The following is a 27,051-nucleotide window of genomic DNA, read 5'->3' as shown; positions in this document are numbered from 1 at the left end:
TCACTATATTATCGACCAGCCACTAATCTGCATACCTATATATTCAATCAATAAAATGAAAAACAGTAATCAACTATAATTTCTTCTCCTTTTCACGAGCAAAGAGAAATCCGATTATAGAGGATTAAGTACAATCTGTCATTAAACTCGAACACCCAAGAACGTCCATTCATCTTCAAACTGCACCAAACAGGAGAAAGTTCCAAACCTCCCAACTCCCTATACGTACGAACACATATACACTCCTGTTCAAAAGTTTAGAGCATGTTAGGGCTTCGAGAGAAATAACTACTTCATTAAAAGTAAAAATAGATATTACGATGTTACTATTCTACGGTGTTGAAACTGCAGTTCATTACGTATATTTAGAAATAACACTCGCAATTATAATGTTCTTATTTCACAGAAAAATGTACAGAACTTGTAAAAAGTAAAAGGTGGCTCAAACTTTCGAATGAGAAATACACACCATGTATACGCTTCTCTTTTCACATGTACTTATAAATAGACAGCAGATATGTATGTAACTTTATAGTTTTATGGAGATAATTAAATAAGTGAAACTCAGCAAGAAAATTATCTTTTATATTAAACATTATAACGGATATTATACTTCGGATATTTTATATACATAGATTGTCCCCAATTTCAATGTCAAAATTTCGGGGGCACGTAAGGGGCCGATAAAAAAGAACAAGGAAAGAAGATCCTTCGAGATTTGCTCGTTTTTGCCTCATTTTAGAGGAAATTGCGAAAGATAATGGCAAAAAGTTCTCGTTCTCTCACTTATTTATCCTGACAAACGGAATCGTAGCTGCAGTGCACCAAACACCACCAGAGCAATAATATCAAGCTGCAATTATCGAATCAAATGAATATTAAAGCCCAGCAAGAGCCCAGCATTTTGTTATCACAGTATCTTCGTTAAATAGACGATACCATATATAATTAAACGTAAATAGATAAGTGAGAAACAGAAACTTTTTGGCCATTCTTTCTTTTTTTATTTTCTCCAAAACGCAGCAAAAATTAGCGAATCTCTCAAAAGGACGCTTTTTCACGTTCGTGTTAAAAAGAACACGTTCCCGAAGTTCTGACATTTAAGTTGGGGACAGCCCGTATCTATTTGCTAATTACGTGCGTTCTATGCATATTTGCATCTTCGAATTTCACACAGATGCAAAAAAATTCGCAGTTTACTTGCGAAACACACCAGTGACTTTGATCACCGCGGATGAAAAATAATCGCGGTGGCGTGTTGTGACCATTGTGAGGCGGCCGAAGAAAGCGAACGCGCGCGGTCTCAACGCGGCGGAATCCTCTTTCCTCGAAGCTCGCGGAATATACGCGACGAGGGAACGGCGTGCACGTATCGCATCGGATTTCACGTGGCGTTTGCGGTTCGTCCGGCAATGGATACCCCGGTTATGGGTTACGTTTACGAGCGTCCATCGCAGCTTCTCGACGTAATTTTAACTGTGAACGATGGAAATTAGCCTGCTTAAACAGAGGCACGAAGAGGGAAGAGAAGGTTCGATGCGGAATTTCGCGCACGAAATTGCGGTTATCGCGACAGGTTCGTTCCGTGAATCGCGCTGATCGGCCATTCTTATATCTCAATCAGCCTGTTCCAGCCACGTTGCGTGTCGAGACGAGTAACGTCTCCCTCGTGGGCTTTAATGGCTATTATGCATGGATATATTATTATGGTTTGATGCGTTTTAGGTACGATAGTGGAGGAAAACTTCCTTTCTCACGTTCGTAGTTTGATACTGGCAGGATGATTATTTGTAGCGTGATATTATGTTGGTGCGAAAGCTCGCGATAACGATATTTCCCAATTCGAATATTCTTAATATCGTTCCCCGATTTGAAAAAAAAACAATCTTTATATTTTTCGCTTCTAATACTCCCAATGTCTTTCTCTGATTCAAAACCCAATCAATCCTCCGATCAGTTAATATTTCCTATCGATATTTACTGCCTCGATGTCCTAATGTGCCAATTAAAATTCTCTCAAATAGAAAATCCCCGACTGAAAAGAATTTCCAACACGCACTTTCAAAAGAACGAATTTCAACTAAATCCACTACTCGTTCAGAAAAAAAAGAACGTTCCATCACTCTGAAATCCCAAAATTATTCACCGCCAACCATTTCAAAGCCAAGGGATCCAACACATAAAACACCCATCCACCCACACGATGCAACGCTAAAACCTTCTGAAAACTGATCAAACAGTATTATAACAAATTCGAACAGTAACGCGTACTACCCTGACGGTCTCGTGTGGGCAGTAGAGAGGAACACGAGCGTGTCTGGCTAAAGTTAGCTTGTCGCAGCTGCAGCTGGCGCGAACGCGTAGGATTCGCTAGTACATAAAGCGTGACAACGTCCGCTTCCTCGGTGCTAGACCCACGCTGTTCCTTCCCCTTGGCTCGCGTCCTGGCCAGCAACCGCGCGTAACGCGAGATTTCTTCGCGAAAACCAGCTCGCTTATACGTGTAACGCGCTTGTCCCTATCAACGAGTAAGTAATTACTCACGATGAACCGCGACCAACCATCTCTCTCTATTAAAAGGTAAGATAGACAGAGGCGCAGGAAAGACATAGAAGCGCGCAAGCTGATCCGATCACGCGAAATTACCAGATAAATTGGCTCGGATGTAATCGGAAACTTAATGGCCGCGATTAACCCCTCGACAAGGAAATTGCGGCTTAGGCCGGTGACGAGCTGCTCGCTTTTGCTTAGAAATTGTGCTGGCATGCTTGGCTCTTTCTTTTTCTCCTCGCTCTTCATTTCTTTCTTTCTTTTTCAAAGATTCCTACAGTTCCTTTTTAATGGACGCGCGAATATCGACTATTGTAATTGCAAGAAAACGATTTTTCGGTTCGAAGATAAAAGGAAAGGTTTAACTTTGATTGGCCCGATGTTTGATATTAATTGCGTGACTTGAACGTGCGATGAGAAGGTTTTTACGGACGAGTCGATGGTTCCATTCGAATCGCATTTTTATTTTCACCTTTATCGTGATTGAAACGGTGTACCAATAAGATGCACACTTTTTCAGTTTCGATTGATCGAGCATGTGATTGCAGGGATCTGTATTATCGGTTAGCTAGGCATTTTATCAGAGAATGAAATGTAATGTAAATAAACAGAGATTGCTCTTCTTTCTTAAAAAGTAGCTTCACTAAAGGCGAGGATTTTTCCCTTCTTTTAGTTAGAAAGGAACCCATTGATATCATTCAACGAAAGGATAAAGAAAAGTTAATCTGTATCTAAAAATTCAGGGTTTCTTACTTTTGTGTAAAACATGGAACTTGGCGTTTTATCAAAACGTTATATAAGTTCTCTCGTTTTCGTCCAATTCACGCAGTATCAGTCGACTCTTCAGATGACCCTGATGGCGCCATCTACCAGGAAACCCAAAGACTGCGCGAAAATTCACCCTCGAAGAATCTTTCCTATCTGTCCAGTACCGATTAAGTATTCAAATGTATTCCCATCGATCTATCAATTTTCTCTTCCTATGAGATTTATTGCTGATATTCAAATCTGACGACGCTGAAGTTGGTAATTAATTCAAACCCAATGAAAGAAGTCATCGTGGATTCTATCGTGGATCGCAGACAAGAAGGGATTAACGCATCTATTTACGTAACTAAACGGTTTTTGCAAATTAATTCAGCCTTCCCGCTGACAAACGGAAAAATTCTTTACACGCCTCTCAGTTTTACAGTCGCGACGGTCCCTCAGGTGAAACGCATTACGAGGGAAGTCCAACAGCGAAACGACCGAGAAGAAAGGCGACCCGGGATCCGCGTGGACATTTTTTCGCGAAAACACGCGTTTCTGGATAATCGAAGGCAGAAGAAGAACTCCGACAATGGCATCGTCCCGAAGAGGATCGATAAACGAGCAAGACATTCAACGACCCTCTTCCCTAAATGGCCACGATGAGACTGATACCATTAAGGGCATGGCGCGAGTTACGCTTCCATTCGCACAAACTCGTTGGAATCACAATCGAATCCCCGTAATGATCGATCTCTGTAGAACGAAAGAAACACATCCAAAGAGATTCTCATTTTTCTTTGGAATATCAACACTAGGAGGAACCAAGCTTTATCATTTTTGCAAAGTAACCTTGATATATTTTAATCTCTGCAATCGTGCAAATATTTTCGACTAAATTAATTTTGTCTTTTGTTGGAAATGGAAACATCATCAAGTCGTATTGATTTGATTATTAATCATTTATGTGTGGTACATCTAGATATACCGTTATTTAGGAGTCTTAGGATAGTTGTTATATCGGTTTTTAAATTGGAAAAGATCAAGTATTCAATAGGGAAATCCGGATATATATGATAAGGTATAAGTTGATCCAAATTAGGTAATGTATTTATGTATTATAACGTAGTATAGTTAGTTTAAATGAACAGATCAATAGTAATAAAGATAACAGAATAAACGTTAATAGCTTTATTGAAACTCGCGTGCAATTGAAAATTCATAATTTACTTCCGATATCGAAATTTTACTCAAAATAAAAAGATGCGCTAAGATTCAGAAATAGTACATATTGAAAGCTGGTAATTCTAGCGTTGATATTAGAAATACAAGATTTTGGAAGGGGAAGGGAGAGACAAAATATGATACTTACCTGATTGTCCTTTCTTTTTTCTTATGTAAAAAATTTACAAATGTTACATCTCTTCGTTCGAGTCTTTTTTCTTATTGGTTGATTATTTGTGTGTAGTGAAAATGTTCAAACGAAGTAGGTAGAAATGATGTAGCTGTTGATTCGTGGATCGTGTAGATGGCGTCTCTGGTAAGGGTACGCATCATTCTTCCGATCATACAAACAAACGATAAGAATTCGTGGTAATCCGAAAGAATTGCAAATTTCATATCGAATACTTGGAAAATTTAATTTACAAGGGTTAAGCGCGTTTGAGCATTATTTTCATAAAACTGAACTCAAATTGCGAGCACCAATGGACACGAACAAATTCCGCAACAATTCGTAACAGACTTCGATCGTTCTTCACTTTAAATTGAAACTTACATTAACTTTAAATTGAAACTTAGATTACCAATTTCAAATAGATCAAAAAGAAATTTACGAAAGATGAGTTGATTAAAAAAGGAGTTAGAATATAAAAATTCTCGTCGAATTACCTCCGAGATTCGAAAATTTGCTCAAACTCATCGATCCTCGCTAATTGAGATCAGCCCCTTAAAATTCATAATCAGACGAATTCGTAAATATATATAATTGAACACTCGAAGACCAGGCATCGTTCAATGTTTCACCAGTTTATTAACCCTCACATTTCCATCCTCTCTTATTGCCTATTGTCCGTTTTTCCGCCGGTTGTGACGAGCTAAAAAAAGCAGGGAGGAGAACTCCGTCGTATGTCCAGTCGCGAAAACGTTCGAGGTAAAAAACTTAGAGGTGCTTCACGATTCTTAAAGGAATCGACACAAAACGAACGATCGTGTGCGGTAACGAAAAGGTTCCGCGGTGGGCGTCCTCCGGTGCTGTACAAATATTGTCGTTCAAAGTGATATACAAAAGGAATCGCGTAATCGAAATCGAACGACGATTTTCTTCTTCTTTTTCCTCTTCTTTTTTTTCCTTTTTTATTATGTTATAAAAGGGATACCGGAAGAAAGAAGCAGGGGATCGAAGGTACAGAAAAATTGTGCGTTTATTAGAGAAGATGACGCTCGACCAATTTCACCGTAATTCACTTCTTTTTCCACCGGCGTTTCTCGTTTCTTGCCCCGTCTTCACGCACCCCAACCCTCGCGTCATTCTTTTCCATCCCCGTTTCCAGGGGGAAATGCTTTCGCGAAGAATCGCTTCGTGTCTCGTTGCTTCCGGTAGAAGTTGCCTTTTCCTTCATATTTCATCGTCATATACGTCGTGTATACGTCAATATCGTTTCACGACTGAACAGGGGCGAGGAGGAAATGATTGGATATGGTCGTATATAAAAATCAGTTTCTGTCCACCATGATCGTTCTCTTCTTCGAGAATGAACGAAGCTTACGTTTGTTCTCGTTTTAGAGATGTGTTTAAATGAGATCACACGTGAAACGACAGTGGTTAATGGGAGGAGAAAGGGTGAACCATTTCGTCGTTACTTGATCGATCAGTCGGAGGGTGAAAAACAACGAGACGGGGGTTGTAAAGCGTCTGCTTCTGCCTGTGAAATGCTCGATCGCGAATGATGTCTTCTCGCATGGAACTGGAATATGGAAGAATGAAAAAATCGTCCGATATTTGTCTCTCTTTCTCACCTTTACGCTCACTCCCTCCCACTCTCTCCCGCCCTTTCTCTCCCCCTCGTGCACGCGATTCGCACCCTGCCACCATATTTATAATGCCGAACATATGTAGCGCATGAGTGTGTATGTGTGTGCGCCCGCGCGCGCGTGTGTTTGTTTATGTGTAGGTGAGATTTCATATATATTTATAATATATATATATATATTCTTGTTTTGGATTCCTTTTATATTCATATATATATATTATGTATATTCATATATTCGCATGTATAATTAGTTTTATCCTCCTTCCTCCGCCATCGTGTTTACTATCTAGAATATTATCTACAGGGCAGTAGCCAACCGCTGTGACTGACTGTGCGAACTTTTTTAGTATTTTTCACTCTTTGCTTTTTTTATTCTCTGCTTTTTTTCCTGTGCAATCGGCTCGCGACGATTTCGCGCGTCTTTCCCCTAAGCGTCGCTGATCGACGAACTTCGAGCGAGCGATTTTTCTCTTTTTCTTTTTTTTTTTTTCCTTTTTTTATTCTTGGCGCAGCCACGTGGCCAGGGGCGTATTTCAACCCTATATCATTATCACGGGGAAGTAAAGATTATAGAAAATTTGTGGAACAAGAAGAAAACGGTAGTATCAAATGAAAGTGTCGATATAAAGAACTGTAGACTCAGGTTTTTAATCGTTTTTTTACTTTTTTCGATTTTTTTTAAATGCTTACGTTTTGTTGTTGTTTCTTTTGGTTTGCAAGGTCAGGGATGAAACAGCGCGAACACAGAGGAACGTGACTCCAGTTCAGGTGTCCATCGGTTTTATTTTTACTCGTGGTCGTTGGATAGGTAAAATTGTGTGGTTCACGAGAGCGATGTGGAACCCTGGTCACGTGTCTGTTCATGTGCGTGTGTTGGAGCGCGTGTCTCGTCCGAGGCACGCTTAAATTCGGTTCGTTTCCGCTTTCGCAGTTTCACACTCATTCCTTGTTTTCTTTATTTTACTCCTATCTTTTCCTCCTTTCGAGCGCGCTGCTGTGAGATCCATCGTGGTGAGATCAACTTATCGAACGTTCGACCGCGTAAAGTAACAACCTTTAAACATCGATTAAGTACCTTCGATAATGAATCGCGGGTGTAAAAAAAATTTGTCGGTCGTTTACACAGCGTCGAACAGTATCCGAGCGAGCTTGAACATCTCGCGCGAGAATCGAAGATATCGCGTCGCGTTCCAACTTCTTCGATCGTTCGCCATCTCTTAAAAAAAAGAAAGAAAAAGAAAAACGAAAGGTATCCGTTGCATTCCCTCATCGATAAAGTAACGAAATTGTATTAACAAGGACGATAACTTTGTGCAACGATAGGAGACGAAGAAACGTCACGCGACGTGATACTCTGTTTTCGCCGCCGCATCGATAGTATGACGAACGATATTCCAAATGTCAGTTCGAACTCGCGGTCCAAGTTGAAAACTTTCTCGCTTAGGCCTTTTTCTTTCATCCACGCCATCGTCTTCGAGCGATTCTGACTAGATAGTGCATCGTTTTTACTCTTCGTTTCTTTTCTTTCTTGGTCATCCACGTGAGGCGTGTCCGATCCACGGTGCGTCTCGCTGGCAGTAACTTGGTGTACGCTGTTCGGGGACGACGAGCTGCTTCGTTCATTAGGATGGAGGTCATCTTGATGAACGATCCACGCGAAAATAGAAGTGAAACGACTTCCAGGTATGCAATGTGGCAGGCGTTGATGAGGGAAGATCGTCGAGGATCTCTTTCTTCTTCTCTCTTCTTCGTCTTTTGCATCCTTCCAAAGAAGAAATTTTCTACTTGCGCACGATGCGATTCGATCGGTTGATTTGGTTGATCTTTGGCTGTGTTCCGATGCGTATTAGATAATAAAAATGGTATCTGCGTATTCTCTAACCCTTTCCAAACGAAGTTCTTTACGGAGTTTTCGTTTGTTGCTGGAAGATATCGATGCAAAACGGAGAAAGTCGAAGGGATGTCGGAATGCAAGGGGCTGAATTAATTAAATTTCAATTAGTAATCGGATTGTCGAGGCGCGTAGCCTCTGGGTCGATCTTGAATCGCCGATACAACGTGGCATGTTTAAAGAAACGGCGATTAAACGAGGAAGAACGTTCAGAGAATAGTGTCGAGGGTTCGTTGAATTAGCGATTCAAGATCGAGTACATGAATTTGACAAACAAATTCGCGAACCTGCTTACGTTTCTACGATGCTAGTGCAATGGTAATAAAATACTTCACAACGCCTCCGTAATTGAATTATGCTAACGCTCTTTGATATTCTTTGACCTGGTATTCTACAGTCGAACGACATACTTATCATCGAACGAGTATTCCACGAACGAGGCCCATTTACTATTTATTTGCTAATAAATTACTTCGATCTGTTCATGGTCCCGTTGCAGAAATCGCGATTTGTGACGAGACGAACCGTACGTCGCCGATCTTCGAGTTCGTCTGTCAGATTACAAGTAAGGGTGCATCAAACGTGCAATATGTATATATATGCATATATTTATTATCAATATTCAAAGCTCTCAATATCATTGTACGTATAAAGAGATCCTCGGGCGATCGATAGGTATCGTCAATAAATATTGAACATACGAGAAAATACGGTTTGTCGCAATAAATATTGACGATATGTCACCATTGGTGATATCATCAATATTTATTGACAAGCCGCAATGATGTTGAGAATCTTGAAATATTGACATTATTGAACGTCTGAGGGTACCCTAAGACCAGACGAAATGTCACTCCTTTTTCTATGAAAATAATCTCTGCCTCTATTAACAGAGATCCGTTTCATCGTCAACAAGACATTGAGAAAAGAGTGTCTTCTTTTAATGGGAGCCTCGTCACGGAATATTCGTCGTTTCGCTACTCTTTCCTTGATATTTTGGGGGATTCTAAGTATTCAATAATCGATTCTGTTAACGACGACCGTTTCCAGCGATGGATATTTCTTCGGTGATTTTCATTTCTTCGCGCGTCTCTTGGAACATGCAGAGCCCCCTGTGCTGCGAGAACTCGGGTCATTGTCTGTCTTGTGCAATTTTAATCACAGAAAAGTAGGATTGAACAATATCGGATGCTCTTGCACAACCGAATACATATTATTAATGAAACTCTACGAATCCCAATTTCATAGGTTTGACGAGTACAGTTTGACAAATGTAAGCTTGGCAATGAAAACACTTAGAGTTTTACAAATTACAAATAAAATTTGTTTACGACCTAGAAATTATGACTTATGAAAATTCGCTAATATCATCATCGTGCAGGATCCTGATATTTTGAATGACTCTATCATCCTAAACGACCCAAGTTCCAAACGATTCTATCGCAGGAAATTCCTCGAATCTCGAGATCTTCCCTAACTCGTACGATGAAAGAGGTTCGACTGAATAGAGCGAGAAAGAGAGAGGGGTTGAAACGAGGGGACGAAGAAAAACAATGGTACAAAAGAAGAGAGAAAAAAGAAAGAAGAGAGCTCGAGAGCGGGGAGAGACAGAGAAAAACACGACTGATTCGTTATCGAGCGAGGGGTTGGGGTGGTTATGGTTATGTTTGTGTATGAGGGTAGGGGGGAGAAAGAGAGAGATCATCGGCGATGATTAGTCGCTAAAGACGATGGAAATTAGGAACTTCCTTGAAAGATGAACGTCATCCCCGACCGACCCGCGTGTGTATATGTCTCTGTGTTTTCGATTCTTCGATCTATACTCGTGTGTCACGCATGGACGAGCGTGTGTCCATAGTGTCCTGGAAGAAAGAGTCAATGGATCAACGCGACGTATACGTGATCCTTTCATGCTGTTCTTTGCTTTCTCTTCTCTTTTCATCCTAGTCCTTGCTCCTTTCTTATCAACTTCTCGTCGTTCCTCTTCATCTAGTTACTTTTATTTATTTAGTTCAGTCCATTGTCAAGTTCGTGCACGTTGGCCCCGATGTGGCATCGCGTGGAAGAGCGAATCGTGAGTTTCGCTTCGGAAAACTGTTTTATTTCCTCTTACTCTTGTATTCTCCGACGAGAGGAGAAAATCTTCGAAATCTCCACACGCTTGAGATCCCGACTTTTATTTCATTCTATTTTATTTTATTTTATTTTACTTTACTTTATTTTTTTTTTCATTTTCTTTCTTTTCTTTGTTTGCTTTATGACGAGGGCAGAGAGATTCGACGAGCTGATACTATTCCTTGTTGTTATCACGCCGATGTCCTCCGGCTTCCGTCGTCATCGGCCAGCGTTGACAGCATCGCGGCGTCCCCAACGTCGCCTCGGGGCTACCTACTGAGAGACGGAGGCTGTTGGTCCGCTGCCACCCCATCGTCCTTTTTTTTTTTGGTCGTTGAACGAGCGATTACGTGGTGGACCTCTTCCCCTTCGACTTGGCTGTGTTGCCGTGTTCCTGATTGCTCGATCCCGTCGTTCCGCTGCTCAGTCTCGACGCCCGTCGATAGATCTCGCTGTTCACGAAACGGGGATACGAGTCCCGGTGCATCAGGGTGTAGATCTGTAGCTGAGCCTCGTCGAACGTGTTCGGCGTTGGCTGCACCATGTTACGGTTCACTATTTCGCGCACTCGCGAGTCCAGGCTTACCTGAAAATTGCAGGCGTGTGTTAGAAGCGTTGTTCGCTACAACTAGACGTCGCAATTGTTATACGGCAAATTTTTTAAATCACAGTATAAGAGCAAAAAAGTGTGTTTAATTAGAAAATTTTGGTTACGAATAATAATTACTATTATAAAAATTGTTTTGATTACCGATAATCATTATCAATTACGAGAATTTTATTTTAGTATTACCATTCTCGATGACGGAAATTTAATTTTGCGTACCAGCAACCAATATAAATAACCGGAATTTTTTTTGATCACCAGTAACCTTTATCAATAACGGGAATTTTATTTTGGTTACTAATAGCCATTATCGATGACGGAAATTTAATTTTGCTTACCAGTAACCAATATAAATGACCGGAATTTTTTTTAGTTACCAGTAGCCGTTATCGATGGACTGAATTTTATTTTGGTTACCGATAACCATTATCGACGGCAACAATTCTTTCTGGTTCACGTATTCGGGTACTGTCGATTGTTATTACTGATAATTGGTATATATTCGTTGACAACGTAGAGGATATTAATTATAAAACTTGTATATTTTCATTAACGATGAAAAAAGATGGTATGAAATTATATGAAACAAAGAATAGGACGGTAGATATTGCAGTAGAGTATTTGTATTAATATTGTTTCATATAATTTTATGTTCTTCTTTCATTTAATAAAATATATAAATTTCATATTTGGGTATTTTTATATTGTCAATGAATATTAATTGTCAGTAATTTAGGAACAATTGACTATAGTCGAACGTAACGAGAAAAAGCTTTTGTCATCGATATTGGTTAGCTGTAACGAAAAAAAATTCCAGCCATCGATAATGGTTACCGGTAACCAAAATAAAATTCGAGCCATCGATAATGGTTTCTAGTAACGAAAAAAAATTCCGGTCATCTGTATTGGTTAGTGATAATTAAAATTAAATTTTCGACATCGACGATGGTTACTGAATTTAACATTAAAACAATTTTAATCATTTATAATGTTTATTCGTAATTAGAACAATTAGAAATTAATATTTTTTAATCATTTAACTTTTGATAAATGATTTGTTGATAATTGACTTCACTTTAAATAAAAATTAATTTTTACTCAGTGATTAAAAAATGTGTAAAATTACTGCTATTTTGAATCTCTGGCTAGAAAGGTCTCGATATGAGTGATTTGTGAGATCATATAATGCCGCGTTTATGCTGTGAAATCGCCATGATATGATGTCGCGTTGTTCATCTGCACTGAACATTAAAGATGCAAGAAAAATGCAAGCTAAGAGTATGTAAACATAATTGTAAAAATATTTCATTAATTTTTGGTATAGGTTTTTAGATTTGCATAAATATCTGTTAGCTCAGATTTTTAGAATTTCTCTAAGTCTAATTATTGTAGTTCGAAAGACTATTTGGATCTGTCAACGATCAAAGCGATAAGATAATTGTTGTTAAAACAATGCTGTAGTTCCCTTCTGTTGAAGAAATTTTGAAATCTTTCAAAAAATATATCTTTTAAAGAAATTTCTGTTCCTACAGATGTTTAAACTAAGCTTTCTCAGGTGAAGCAACGACGATATTTGACTCTCGATAACGAAAGCGATAACGATGCAGACGATCGCTCATTTGTACAACATTCTACAGATTACGGTATTTACCCGGCGTATTCGAGGGCGGCAGATGCCTACTCGATTCTTTCGCCGAAAACAAACACTTTACTATAGTACAAAGGAAGTATAACTAGGCTTTTAAAGAAAAGACACCAGTATTTATTCTCTCTTCCAATCTACTAAACTTTTCAAGCTTGAATTGTGTCCAGTTTTACATTATTAATAATTCCAATAAAAATTTAAATTAAATTAAATTTTCCATCTTGAAACTCCATCATACTCTTCTCACATCCAGGTGCAAAAATGAAAAACCTTTGGTAACAAAGCCTGGATATCGTCATAATAAATCAAACAGTTTAATGTAGCTAAGCCTAAATTAATCAAATTCTTCATCCCAACTTAACTCGTTAACTTGGCTCGGCTTCACAAACTTCTTATCGAAAAAAAATCTACCGCTCACACTTTGCTAATATCATGCTATAAAATTTCATTCCACAAAGATCTAATTTTATAATTCACATTTGCAAAGTTCCATCCACTACCTAAATTCTAATCGAAAAATCATTTAATAAATGAAATTGCTAAAAATCGGCAGAAAATTTACTACTAATTTAGTTAGTTAATCTAGCCTGAAACTAAATAATAGAGCCATACAAACATCACGAACCTCTTTCTCCGAGACTGTGGATATGTAACGATCGTAGATGTAGCGTGCGTTCTCTTCGATCTTCTCGGAATTGCTCTCGTGTTTCAGTTGCTCGCAAGCGAGCCAGAACGCGATGTTCTCCTCGCTGTACTCGCTGAGGAGGAACTCCCTGAAGAATTTACGGCCCGCGTCGCTCCTCATCAGTTTATCGAAGGACGAGCCCCACGACCTGATCTCCTCCAGGCTGCACTCCACGTTTCCATCGAGACCATCCAAGCCGTCGAGACCGTTCCCCGTGTCGCACAATTCGCTGTGTTCCACACCCGAGTTCCCTTTCTTCTTCCCCTGATCGATCGCGCCTCCTGCGCCTGCCGAATTTCCCCTCAACGCCGACAAACTGTTAATTTTGATTTACGATTCCTTTTAGTTTGTATTTCGATAATCGTTCGAGATGGTTTTCGGAAGTTTCGAGGGTTGGATGGTCGTAGGTAAATTCTTACGCATTTATGAGTAATTTCAAAGTGCAAGAGACGTACGTTGATACAAGAAATATTTGAGGTAGAGTGCTTATTATATAATATTTCGTAGGTGAACTGATTTCTGCTTGGATCTTATCTCTCTTACTTCTGTGTTTATAGAAACATGAGATTGATTAAATATCCAAATATCAGTGTGATCATAGGAGTAGGTTTGGAAGAATCGATTTTATACCGTGATTCGAAGGTTGTTTTTTTTCTCCTCGGTGAGGGTGCTGAGTATGATTGTACGGCAAGGCAAATACAGCCTTTTGTTGGTCGGTTATTTCATCTGAGCAAAGTTATTTAGGGGGAGAAGAGTTTGTGGAGTGATTTGAGGGTTGTTTCTTTTAGTGCGAATGTGGTGTGGATTCTACGATAATAGATCTTTTTGGTGATTGATTATTTTATTCAAGCGAGGCTATTTGCAGGGAAGAATCGACTTTTTATTGTCATTTGAAAGATTCTTCTTCGCGAGGGTGCTAAATGCGATTGTATGCTAATATAATGTTCCTTTATCGATGGACTATTTCACTCGAGTAAAGTTTCTAGAATGAGAAAATTGACTTTCAGTTCTTTTTCCAAACCAACTCGCGTGAGTTATAAACCATGAACTACAACGGACCTTCTTTCAAAAACTGAAATTTCCTCCGCGAATTTTTACACAACGAACGAACCGGTTCTTCTTTCACAAACCACAAACCGAATAATCTTCCATAAAACGAACGAACCATGCAGGCGTATCTTTCCTCGTTACATTCATTTACTAGTAATTTTAGTAACAGCAAAGAGAAAGATACCAGGTACCGTAAAAATCACCAGGAATTACCTCAAAATGCCCATTTCACCGATTCACAAACTCGAAGCTCGTAAAACAAACGATCCACGATTAACCACTGCAATTCGACCGACGATAGCCACGGAACCGTAAAAACCAGGCCAAAGGAGAGGAAAATTCACAAAGGAAGTGGAAAAGAAAAGTAAAGATTCCGCGACGCGTGCCAGACAAAAAACTACAAACCGAGACGAAACGGAACGAACGAAAATAAAGGAGACTCTGTACGATTTTCTCCGCGCGACGGAACGAGCTCCATTATTCCGGAAGCTCGCTCGTTTCGTTTCAGTCGGCGACGATAACGCGTTGGAAGAGCCCGTGAGTTTCGTGGATAAACAAGCAGATAGCGATGGAGAAAGACGCGCGAGACATCCAGTCGGAAAAACATTTCCCCCAGTCCGCCAGATTTCCGCCGAGAATGGACACGTGTTACGCATCCGGCGAGGGTTCCGTGCCAGCCACCGCGTAATCTATCGACCCAGGGGCGGTTATCGCCCGACTGAAACAGTCTGCCGTTCCAAAAAATTGGACCAACGTTGCGGCGAGTCCGTTTGCTTATCGTACGAATGCCTTTTTATTCGAGAGGGGATATTCACAGAGACTCTGTTCCGTTTCTTCGTGTGTAAAGAGGCATATCTATGACTACGAGTTGTTTGTTTCGCGTGGAGGAGCGTGAGATTGGTCGATGTTCGATGGGCATTAGGGTGGATTTTCTCGGGACTGTAAAAAAGTTTGCCAGTCGATCGATGCTGCTATATCGGTGAAATAAGAAGTTTTGCTTTAAGCTGACGGGTTTCTGTTTTATTATCTCTTTCCTCTTGGAATATGAATTTTGAATTTATCGAGTCGGCGATATTTGTGTTTCCTTTTTGTCGCTTACGTTAAGGGATGCTGGTACGAATATGTATTTGCGGAATGAGATACCTTATTGTCGAGTGTGGTTTAAATTTTGTCGTCGATTTCGTTTGAGGAGATGAATTCGCAGAAACTTATTGGGTCTATGATATCTTCAGTGTCTGTTTGTCAGTTGCAAGTTGGATAATCGATAGACGATGTGACGAATATTGGTGGAATGAAAAGTTTCAGCACGAGGGTATTTTAACTTGATGGATTTAATTTTTGTTAGATTCTACGTTTCAAGGTAGGAATTTTAAGTAACGTATTAAGCTGATGGTATTTTTAGTTTCTCGTTGTCGATTGAAGGTTAAGTGAGATATCAAAATCTCTTCCGATATTTTGAACAATGTGAATGGAGGTTGATCTTGTTAAGTGGGATTTTCAATTTATTTCGTGAGAATCAAGAGGAATTGCGCCATTCGTCTGCGTTAAAATATTATAAGATGCTACGGATCGAAAAAAAGAAATAATTTGAACGAACGCAGATGACCTGCTTACCAATTATGCCTGCGTGCAGCATGAAACACAGAAAGAGTGTATATAGGTACGGCTGTTCTTCGATAAATAGGTCGTAGCTCCGTTTTAAAGACAATAGACTGACGTCGTTTCGCTTACGATTATATTACGAAACACGGCGATAATGGCTTGTCACGCGGCAGGATACACGAGTTATCGCGGGACGGTTTCGAGGATCGATCGTCGGTTGCCACCGTCTCTTCTTTTCCGCGATGGACGGATGAAAACGTTCGATCGACTCGTTGCTTTCAAGTCGAGCGCGTTTCAACTCGAGATTTCTAGTAAAAGTACGTTTTTTTTTTCTTTCTTCCTTTTCCATACGCTTATGACGAGTCGAGGTCAGCTTATTGTCTTTAATGAGATGCTCGGGACATAAGCGTGGATGCATTGCAGGAAGAGTGACATGTACTAAGCATGAAGCATCGTGAGGACGAAAGTTGTGGAATTAATAATTGAAGTTGAGAATTGTATTTAACCGAATCGAATAGCTGGTACGAATAAAAGGTAATGGCTTTCTGTATAAGCACAGTCATTGAATTAATTGTTACAAGTTAAAACATTCAGTCTTCGTGTAATATATAACTAATATTAGCAGTTGACCAATGCAACTGACATCAGTGTTACTAATCACGGGAATCGCTATCTTCTCGTACGAACAATCTTTGTCCCTTTAAATTTAACGCTCATCTAGTATCATAAGAATCTAGATGATCATAAAGTTACTTTATAATTAGATTTAAATTAGGTTACTTAATTTCAGACTAGCCAGTTTTCATTTGTAGTCCGTATCATCTGAGACAAACGACGCTAATAGTTTTCATCGCATAAACTACGCAACGTAAGTGAACTAACCTACTATAAAATCAGATAACTCATTTCAAATTACCAACATCGCCTACCTATGTAACAGTGGCAATTGAAGCTTTATAGCTCTATGTAACTCTAAATGATAACTAACAAAAAAGTTACTACGATAAAAGGGCAGCTGAATAATAACCAACAACGAAAATAATCAGCCTAGTACCAGTCCAAAATCAAAAACCAAACGTATCTAACCAACCACTCCCGTGATAACAATTTTGAGAAAATGATAAGGGCTTGTAAAGAAAAACTACGTGACCTTCCACAAACTTTGTCAAACCATTGATGAAAAGAAAAAGCGGGATGTAGACAGGCACATTAATACCACGAGCAACTACAACACCAGCACCAGCACAGGCAACAGTTGTCCTTCTTCAAGCGGCCCATGATTCCGGATGACTGGCGTTGCTGTTGCTGCTGCGGCTGCTGCGATGAGGGTGGCTGCTGTTGCTGCTGCTGTTGTTGCTGCTGCGAGGACTGCTGCGAGTTGCCCGACGATCCGCTCGCCTGGCTTTGGCTCTGCGCGCGGAGCCGGCACCCACCGGCGACACCCTCGCCACCCCCTGCCCCGTGACTAACGTCGATCCCCATTGCAGTTGCACCGATTCCGCTCGACATCTGCAAACGATATCTGCGCTAGTCAGCCGGCCCTATCCCCAGCTCTGGAACCCATCATCGCTCCATCTCGCTAAAAATACACAGGCGCGCACGCCGAGTCACTGGAGCAACCGATCGACGCTCTTCGGGCTTTTCGCGACCTTAACCTTCTTTGTCACCGATTCGCCGAGAACAAAATCTTACGGTGGATTAGCATCACGGTGTATTCCATTTTGCGTGGAAGAAATTCGATGGTATAGTTTTTAGAATTTTCTTTGGAAATATTTACGAGAATGTTTAGTGGGATTAATTGAGAGGCAGCGTATAAACTATAATTACAGGCTGAGATGAATCGAATAAATGATTAATTGAATCGGACCAAGTACTCGTGTGAGTGGAATCAAGAAGATTGGAATGGTATATAGTCTTCGAGGAAGTTAGGAAAGACAAGTTTGGAATATGAAAAGCTTGATGGAAGAAAAGCAGGAACGGTAAACGGCGAAAGAGGAATTGTATTGAAAAGAAAACTTAGGGGTAGAGTGGGAAGAAGTGGTAAAGAATACTATATTCTTTGCAATATTCTTGGGAAGAGTTTGAAATGTGCAAGATTTAATTGAGAAAAAGCGGTAGGAAACGCGAATTGGCTTGGAAAGGGAACTTAGAGACGTGATAAGAAAAATTCTGATCGAAATTAATGAAAGCTGAATAATGGCGAGTTGAGGGAGTAAATTGAATTGAAAGAGAGGGCTTAGAAACGGGACAGAGAAAATTACAAAAGGGAACATCCTTTGGAATCTTCTTTGAAATTTTGGAAATTAAAGAAACAATGTGGTACGCTCTTCAGGTTTCTCTTTAAAAGTTTCGAAATACCCCTTTGAAACGTGACAGAATTAATGAAAGGAACGGTAAATTGGATTGACAGGGAAAACTTATGAGTAGAATAAGTGCATTTGAAGAAAAAAATACTCTTTGGAATTCTCTTTAGAGATCACAGAAATTGTATTTAGAACGTCAAAAATTTATTGAGAAAAAGATGGTAAGAAAAGGATAAAAGACGAGGATATTTGTGATCTTCTTCTAAAATTTTGTAAAGAATGATGAAAGAATGCGTGAAAGAATCGATAAGAGAATAAAGTGATAGGGAAGTGTCTAAATGAAGAATGTAGAAATGGAATAATTTGAAGTTTGTCAGGAGAGTGAAGATACACGAGTAGACCAGCCTTATGAAGATTAGGTGACAAGAGTCGATTCTAAATCAGTGTGACTGTTGGTAATAATGAACGAAAATTGACCGCGGAACTCTGTGTTCGCTCGAAAGCGACGATTCGAAATCATATTGTAAATTCTGATTGCTACGTTAGTATCAACGATGAAGGATTTATCCTCCAGAGAGTTTTGATTAGGGCAATCCGATTAGGAAACGCGGAATCGACGAAAAGAGGAATGTCGTTATTACGAATATACCGTCTTATAGAAATGTATTACTTCTAATAGAATATATTACGTCTAATAGAAATGTATTGCTAATTACAGTCTACAGTCGGTAATAAGGAAAGTGGTTAATGAACGTTTCCTTATTACATCAAAGCCTTAACTGTAGGTAGAACTACCAAGTCTATCAAAATGTGGGATTTTACATTTCTTTCTTTTACGATTACAATATTTGGCAAAATTCGACAAAATTAGAGAACTAGCGACATGATATATATATATAAATATATATAGGTTGTAATTACTTATCGTATTTTAAATCAAATTACTTATATATAGAATACTTCGATACGCTTAGGTTGATGGTTCTTGAGTTAGAGGGACCAGCGATAAGAATATAATTATATTTCAAAAATAAAGAAAATGCAGTTGTCATTCTGCATCAACTATTATTTTGAGTTAGTATTAAGAATTTTCCTTAAGCAAAGAAATTGATTTAGCAAGCGAAGGAATTTATTTAATAAAGAAGACTGTGTATTCTCTGAAAAAGCAAGGAAACTCTTGTTCGTTTGGCAATAAGTTTGAATAGGTTGAAAGTTTCGAAGTCGAATTTAATCAAGGTAGAAAGCACGCACGTGATTCCATTCAATATTTTAGAATATCAAAGCATTGAATCGACGTGGCCAGAAAAAGGCCGCTTCCACGTATCGGGGATAGCTTTTATTAAAAAAAAAAGAAAAAAGAAAAGGGTTAACTATGGGCTAGTGTATAGCACGTACCAAAACTTCCTCTTTCTTTCTCTCTCTATCTCTCGCCCCGAATGTATTTGAACACTTGAAAAACATCACAGTCGGCTCGCACGCGGAAACACGATAAAGTCGTTAAGCTCTAATTGAAACAACCTGACCGTACGGTAATTGACACATAAGCTTTCAAAAGCCGACCAATTTGTTTGGATACGATTGTCGCACGCTCAGCTGCACCTATCGATCCGTTCGTATCTTCGAAGTGGACACGGAAACGATGAATTCAAAATCTCATAGGAAGCTTGTGAAATTCGTGAAACGCTGGACACCACGAAAATTATTGAAAATTTCGAAGAATTTCTCCAAAGAATGTTTAAAAGAGTGCTACATAGAAAGATTCCAAGAAATCCCGAAGAACTTATAAGAAATCTCAAACACGAAAAAGATCGTAAAATGTTTTCATAGCAAAGATTCCAAAAGGTCCTCAAAGTGTGATCGAAGTAGACAAAAATTTTCAAAACTTTGACTATGTATTAACAAGAATTCTAAGATATTTGAATTATTAAGATCCTACAAGATCTTCAAGATCTCAAGGTATCGAAGTATCCTAAACTTGCAAAATCTTTGTAATGTTCTAAAAAGAATTTTACCAAATTTCAACAATTAAGATTTTGAAAGATCTTCAAGTTTTGCAGAGTATCGAAGTACCTGAAATTTGAAAAATTTCCAAAACCAAAGAGACCATCGAGATCGCAACAAGTTCTCGAGGTATCCGATTATCTTGAATTGAAGGAATTAACCCCTCTACTAAAGCGAAATCTCGTGGATCGCCTCTTCACTGATCACAATCGCCCTCTCTCTTCCTCTTTCTTTCCCTATTCGCTTTATTTTTACGCGGCGGTGTATATCGATGATCCGCTTGGCGAGCAGCTTCGCCACGATAACGCGTTCGAGAGTCGCTTATACGGGCTGTGGGCACCGATTGATAAACAGCAGGCCTTCGTGCGGCGCGTGTGCGTGCACGAAGATGGAAGATCGAAGCGTTTGGAGACGAAAACGCGTGCCGGTTCATTGCCATTGCGAATCGCGGTCGCGAACGCGATTTTCGCCGATGACGGAGCGAATAGGCGGAAGTGGAGGGGTGAAAATCGAAGCTGCCACGAGAAAAGCGTGTCTGACGGCCCTCAGAGGAAGAATTCATAACTAAGCGAGTGTTAGAAAATGAATTCTCTTGGAAAAAATTGCAACGTACTTGTAAATTGAAAAATTATTTATTTAATTTTAACCAAGGTTCGTTTAATCTCAGATTAAGTTATGATGATTGGAAGAATCATTCGATTTAATTGATTTAATTCGAATTGGATATTTTAGCGGAAGTGGACGTGTTAGATGATGTTAGGTTATATTAATTTCGTTGAACAATTTTGTTTGGTTTAATAATTAATTGGAAATTTATTTATAGGTTGTAAATGTTATTTAAGTTAAGCTGCATTGGTCGATGCGATAAAAGAGGGTGTTAGAGTGGTTTCAGAAGGTATTGTTTGTAAGAACTTAGATTAGAGATGTAAAGAGGAAAATGTTTATATATTGAAAGCTATTTTTGGAACTATTTCAGTATACAATGTGGTACATTAAAAAAGAAACGAGAAGAAAAAAGGAAGATTGGAAGAGGATCCCTTTTTCGAGAATGTCAAAATTCAAGCTGTATCTTTCACGGTTGTTTGCGAGTAATAATACGATTTAATAAAGCGATAAAATTATTCATTCTTCAATGTTACTAAAAATAAAGGGGTAATTTTTTATCTTTAGCGTTTTATTCTTCGAGTTTAAAACGAACGTATGCAAATAGATCGAGATTATGCAACGTAAATAACGAAAAAGTTAATTAAACGTGAAAAGATGAACAGAAAAAAGTTTGCCAATAAAACGATAAGGAAAACGTGGATACAAAATGATCGAGGGATCTCCGGCGACTATTGGAACGTTGCCTAAAAGTGCATTCGCACAACGTTTACATATTCCGAAAGATACGAAAACATTTTCATTTGTGAAACATTCGCGTAAAAAAGGAAAGAAAGATTTTCCCAAAGGCTGCATTTCTATTTTTGAATATCGTATTCTCCGAACGATATTATAACCTTGTTCGAGAAAAGGTTTTTTCCGAAACATCGTACAGCATTCGTGCACCAGTGCAACAAGCTCAGACACTTGTTGATGCACGTATCATCATCGAGTGGCAGTGACTCGAAACGTTAAAGCGTTATCGACGCTAATGTGCAAGAGGATCGACCCTATCGACGAATTGCTCCATTCCAAAGCACGTGCACAACCTGATCAAAGTATGTCAAACCCGTTTGTATTGTATATTGAGTTTATTTTACCAATTTTAACTGACTTCGTTCCTTCGAATCATCGTTCCACGTATCTTCCGATATTCGAGAAACGAATGTACAAGTTGATCGAGGGTACTGTGTTCGAAAGCTACGATATTGTGAATATTTATATTTTTATGTAGAGTGTTACTCTAGAGTAATGTAGAGTGTTAGAGTGAAAAGATATGTAGTGAGTATTTATAGATTCCAAATAGATGAAGATCGTGGAAGAAGTTTACGTTAAAAAATGTCGACTGAGATTTATTGTTTATCAATATTATGCCACAAACTCATCGTATTTCATAAATTTATTATTAGACTGCGGATGTTTATGCATTAATGAGGAGTAAAATTTGTAAAAATATACGGAATATACGTATACGGGCAATGCGCGTATACAAAATATTCAAAAAGGATCCGTTATAGTATTTTAGATGTCGCACTATGATCCTAGATTAATAAATCTCTGTCGTTCATAGAAGTGTTCATAAAAATATGAATTTGCGTAAACAACCGCAGTCTACTTTCAATAACAGCTTCTTAGGGGCACTTTACCTGGATGTTCAAACCAGTGACCTAGATTTCAATTATTTCCAACTCGCAATAACTAACCTCGAAAATAAATTTTTTTCTAACCTCGTCCAATAAACCGATAACGAGTAGCACACGAATTTTTCGTGTCGCGAGGATCGCGAAACCTGGATTTGGCGCGTGTGTCGGCAACAACTATTCATCCGGGCCGAATATAAAGCCCGGTTGGATCAACAGGCTCGACACAATCTAGCTAACCTAAATCCTCGCCACTGCTCGACGTTTTCCAGCTGTTAACCGTTCCTACTATGAAACGATTCTTCAATCTCTTCTCCCATTTTCCAACGCTCATGAGAATCGCTATATGAAAATCAAAAATTCTATTACCAAACGAACAATAAAATATCCGCGAAATATAAACGGAAAGCAGACGCATAGTGAGCGAAAGAGAAAAAGAGAGAGAGAGAGAGAGAGAGAGAGAGAGAGAGAGAGAGAGAGAGAGAGGGAGAAATATGTATATATATATAGGGAGAGAGAGAGGAAGAGAGAGGGGGAGAGAGAGAGAGAGAAAGAGAGAAAGGAGCCACACAGGACGCAAGCTCTCGCTCGCATCTCAACCATCGACAGGGCATCTCTCAATCGATATCGCATCGCCTCACCTCTATCATGTTCCATGCGCCCGAAAGCGAGTCCAGCTCGCTTCCCGCGTCCCTGCGATCTCAGCTTAAGGACGTTCACTTGGTCGAGCGAACGCGACCAAGCAGCCGTTTAATCCGAACTTCGTTATCCTCTTCGTCACTTCCGGTGCGGTACTCGTGAATCGTATCGCTAAACCTTATCCCGGTCCACCCGCGGGACTAAGGCCTCTTCGGGCCTCGCCCGAACCCTGCATGCTCCCAGCACGCGCTCTTCACAGCCCTCGTCGCGTATGTTACGATCGCCTCAACCTTTTTCACTCGTGCCACTCACTCACGGACGGACACATACGCGCGCACCACGCACCACACGCACAACGATGCTCTTGGGCTACGCAAGCCGCCCCTTCGTCACTGTGCTCTTCTTCGTAGTCTGTTCGCGACCGATTCCCTCGACGATGTTCTCCACGACTATGCTATCAACGTTGATCTCAACGAGGTCGGTAGCAACGTCGGTGTTTGAGCAACAACAATCGGTCAACGAATCGGCGCGCCTTGGTCCAGCCAGCGGATCGTCCTCAAGCATTATAACAGTACACCACCGGCCATTTCCCGCTCGCTGGCTCGTCCAGCCTTGAAAAGCTCTCTAAACAGAGCTTCCTCTTCCTCCTCCTCTTCTTCTTCTTCTTCTTCCACTTGTTCGCCGGCAACACGATCACCAGCGAGACGCGTTCAACGACACCCAACAGCAAGGCGACACCACGACGACACCCAACCCCATCCAGCGAGCGGAGCAGCTCCGGCGACAGGAGAGCAACCGCCGCGGTGGTGTAGAGCGCGCAGATCGGCACACGACGCGAGAAGGGAAGGCGGATGCGCGACGGTCGATCACACGCCAAGGGAAAGATAGACTCTCAATGGCGTCCCCTATGGGTGGGCTCCGGTGGCCGCGCCGCTAGCCAGACTCCACTGCCGTTGATCCTGTCCCATGAGGATTTCGTCGCTGTCCATCGACACCACCACGACGACCAACGAACCTCTATTTTCTCTCTCTCTATCGGCCAACCAGTAGAACGATTCTAATTTCGAATCGTTGGAAAGCAGGAGTGTGTATGACGGGATGGATGGATGGATGGATGGATGACGAGCGTTTCACGAATTTCACCGAGTTGCTCCACCGGTTAACTACGATACGTCCTCCAGCGACGGTTCGGCACGACGATTCGATACGACGACGACGACGGCGGCGAACTATTATGGCGAATATTTAGTAACGAGCAGCAACACGTAGATCGGGGACGAGAGAGTAGGTTGGTGTCTCCTCTGCTGGCTGTTGCTCGTCTTGGTCGTCTCCTCTCGAGGTTCGTGGTCGTGCAGCTCACGGCGCGGTTCGTTCGGGCTGTTGCTCGCGTGGGCGGCCAGAACACGGCGCTGTTCTCGCTACGTCGCGTCGTCCGCTACGTTGACGGAGTATAAATAGGTTTCGTGGCTCCGTTTGAAGGTGCTGCGTGCAGGGCGCTGGCGCCGCCAGCAGCTAGAGCGCCGCTACCGCCGCCTCTGGCTGTTCCGTTTCGTCGCGACGCGTTGCCTCTGCTCTCGTATCGTCGCAAGTTGCCGTCCTCGTGCTCGTCCTCTCGCCCCAAAACACGCACAGCCTGTTGTTGCTTCTGCTCACCGTGTATCGTTATCAAGAAGGATAGTAAAGGATGGATACGGAGTCTCGTGTTTGTAGCCGCTGAAAGGGCGGCGAAAGCTAGCACCAAATGGAAGCGAGGGGAGAAGAAACGCGGGACGCGATCGGAGCGCGCAGGGACAGAGGAGAACGGCGTGAATCGGGCGGAAGAGAGAAACGGAAAGGCATCGCCGAGCAAACACGAGCCTCTCAATTCATCCGGGCAATTCTTTTAAACCCTTTCGATTCCACTCGCTATCGGGCTTGCGTTTGTCATTCAAGCGTATCGAGTGAGCCGGGGGAGACAGAGAGGGAAGTTTGAACGGTGAACGGTAACGAGGGAAACGGATAGGACGAGAGAGAGAGAGAGAGAGCGAGAGAGACAGAGTGAGAGAGAGAGAGAGAGAGAAGGGAGAGGAAGGCAGAGAGCAGAGCGTGAACGAGTCGGTGCGCTGGTTATTGATTGGCAGAAGTCGAGACCAGAGGGAGAGACAAGCCCACGGCGCTGTCACGCTGGACACCGACCAGCTAACCCGCTTACGTTCCGCCTCGAGTTTCTCGCGAGCCGCGTCGTTTCCACCGGAACTACCCAGAACGTTTTTCTCCAATTTGATCCTCTCTCCCTCCTATCGAATACACTCTCGACGATCGACGATCGTACGTGATCGCGAACACGAAATACGAATGTGATGGGTTGGTTCTGTCGATCGAATCGAGTGGTAGCTGCTGAACGAAGGATGCTACTGAACCCCGTGAACGCGTGTTCCCGTTTATACACGAGGTTGCATGGAAAGAATTTTACACCGGCCGACCCGAGTTATCAACGTGTGCACTATGCATCGACTATATTACACGTCGTTCAACGATCAGTCGCGATCGGTGATCGATGGCGCAAGTTCGTCGGAAATAAAAAAAAAACGAAACAGGGTCATCGAGTTGCTTGGAGCGATGGGGTGTAGGCCAAGGGTGGTACTACGATCGTAGCCACCGATCCGACTCGAAGTACGGGACACTTTTTGCGCTGACACTTTCCTAGCCACTATCACCAGAGTGCACACTTCCTCGCAGCCTCTCTCTTCTTCTCCCTTCTCCCTCTCTATGTTCCAACGGGCCGGGCCGTCTTTCACCCCGTTTCACCGTGTGGCGTGGTGGAAAACGTTCGAGGCGTATTTCGGCGTGTCCCACGACGCGATTGCCCTCTTCCTCCACCACCACCGACCACCTTCTTCGTTTCCCTTGTCGCGCACACACTTAGAATCGCGCTAGTACACACACGCTTTTCTATGTGCTACACGCCCTCGTTTCTCACCCCCACGGCCGGATCTCGGACGAAGGTTCGTAAGAGAGCGGCCTTCTCTCTCTCTCTCTCTCTCTCTTTCTCTCCCCCTCTCTCTCTCTATCTCTCTCTTCCTCGCGTAGTTTAAACAGGTTCCTCGCGGCCAATATGGCGGATACCGCGCTGACGCGATGCGTTGGCCACCACTGTTGCCTCCGTCGTCGACGGTCTCAGCGACGCTGACGCGAAGCGTCGCGACACCATCCTAGCCGCCGCGCCATCGCCACACCGTAAAACGCCGACGCCGACGCCGACGCAGCCCGGACGTCGGGTTCATGCTCGCGATCCTGCGTGCGAACGACCTACTGATGGACGCCTTTCTTTTTTCCTTTTCTCTCCGTCGATCGCGTTACGCGAGTCCTTTTAGCTTTCTCGGCTAGAAAGAGGGTTGGGGAGGGTTGAAAAGAGAGAACAGTGTCAATGAGCTCCGGCGAATTTTACGAGTTTGGACGGTTCCACGCCGACTTTTGGCGAATGGGGAAAAGTACGGCGAGAGACGATTAATGTATGAAATTTATACTGAAGAAATAAAAGATACGTGATATAATATAATACGTAATGTAAGGGATCCTTTTCACGAGGGAATGTAATTTCCATAATACAAGCCTTTATTCATGCCTATATTTTACGGAAGGAAGGAAAGATAATGAGGTGAGGATCATGAATGGATGGTTTGATAGCTTTCGAGCTTCAACTTTAACCCTTCTATTGTTTCTATGCTAGTTTTTTATGCAATTTTCTTTTACCTTTGATACAAAATTTTTATCAATTTTTATTATTGTTATATGGTTCTCCAGTTTCCAAGGTCCATTTTCCAGATTTGAGATTATTTTCAATGAAAGAGCGTTTCTTTTCAAAATTGAAGTTATTTCTAGCAGATTCTTCTGAAATTTAAAATTATTTCTAATGAACAGAC

The 27,051-nt window shown here is 41.3% G+C and overlaps 1 protein-coding gene and 1 long non-coding RNA gene across 4 annotated transcripts; one reads left to right on the top strand and one right to left on the bottom strand.

The window, feature by feature from the left end:
• Nucleotides 1–3,022: 3,022 nt before the first annotated feature.
• Nucleotides 3,023–4,483, top strand: LOC126922126 (uncharacterized). The gene is made up of 2 exons (XR_007712657.1): nt 3,023–3,660; nt 3,735–4,483. It is a non-coding gene; the product is annotated as an uncharacterized LOC126922126 (long non-coding RNA).
• An 826-nt stretch (nt 4,484–5,309) lies between these two features.
• Nucleotides 5,310–26,303, bottom strand: LOC126922109 (regulator of G-protein signaling 17). 3 transcript variants are annotated; one of them, XM_050734379.1, is made up of 5 exons: nt 23,152–26,303; nt 17,141–17,446; nt 15,937–15,945; nt 13,213–13,588; nt 5,310–10,921 (listed from the first exon to the last, which is right to left on the bottom strand). In XM_050734379.1, exons 2-5 carry the CDS (start codon nt 17,431–17,433, stop codon nt 10,682–10,684), a joined length of 918 nt encoding a protein of 305 aa, XP_050590336.1. In that variant the 5' UTR covers nt 17,434–17,446; nt 23,152–26,303; the 3' UTR covers nt 5,310–10,681. The 3 variants fall into 3 exon arrangements, with proteins under 3 accessions (XP_050590336.1, XP_050590334.1, XP_050590335.1); XM_050734377.1 differs by having other exon boundaries at nt 17,141–17,433; XM_050734378.1 differs by lacking the exon at nt 15,937–15,945 and having other exon boundaries at nt 17,141–17,433.
• Nucleotides 26,304–27,051: the final 748 nt, after the last annotated feature.

The sequence above is a fragment of the Bombus affinis genome, chromosome 11 (assembly GCF_024516045.1).
Source record: "Bombus affinis isolate iyBomAffi1 chromosome 11, iyBomAffi1.2, whole genome shotgun sequence".
In the NCBI taxonomy this organism is placed as follows: Eukaryota; Metazoa; Arthropoda; class Insecta; order Hymenoptera; family Apidae; genus Bombus; species Bombus affinis.
The sequence above is the reverse complement of the archived record's forward strand: the minus strand, read 5'-3'. Positions and strand labels throughout refer to the sequence as shown.

Bases quoted from the DNA above. Each gene is read 5' to 3' on its own strand.
- LOC126922109 (XM_050734377.1), bottom strand. The intron at 10,922-13,212 runs GTTCGTGATGTT...TGCAATTTTCAG, and splicing joins CCACAGTCTCGGAGAAAGAG to GTAAGCCTGGACTCGCGAGT.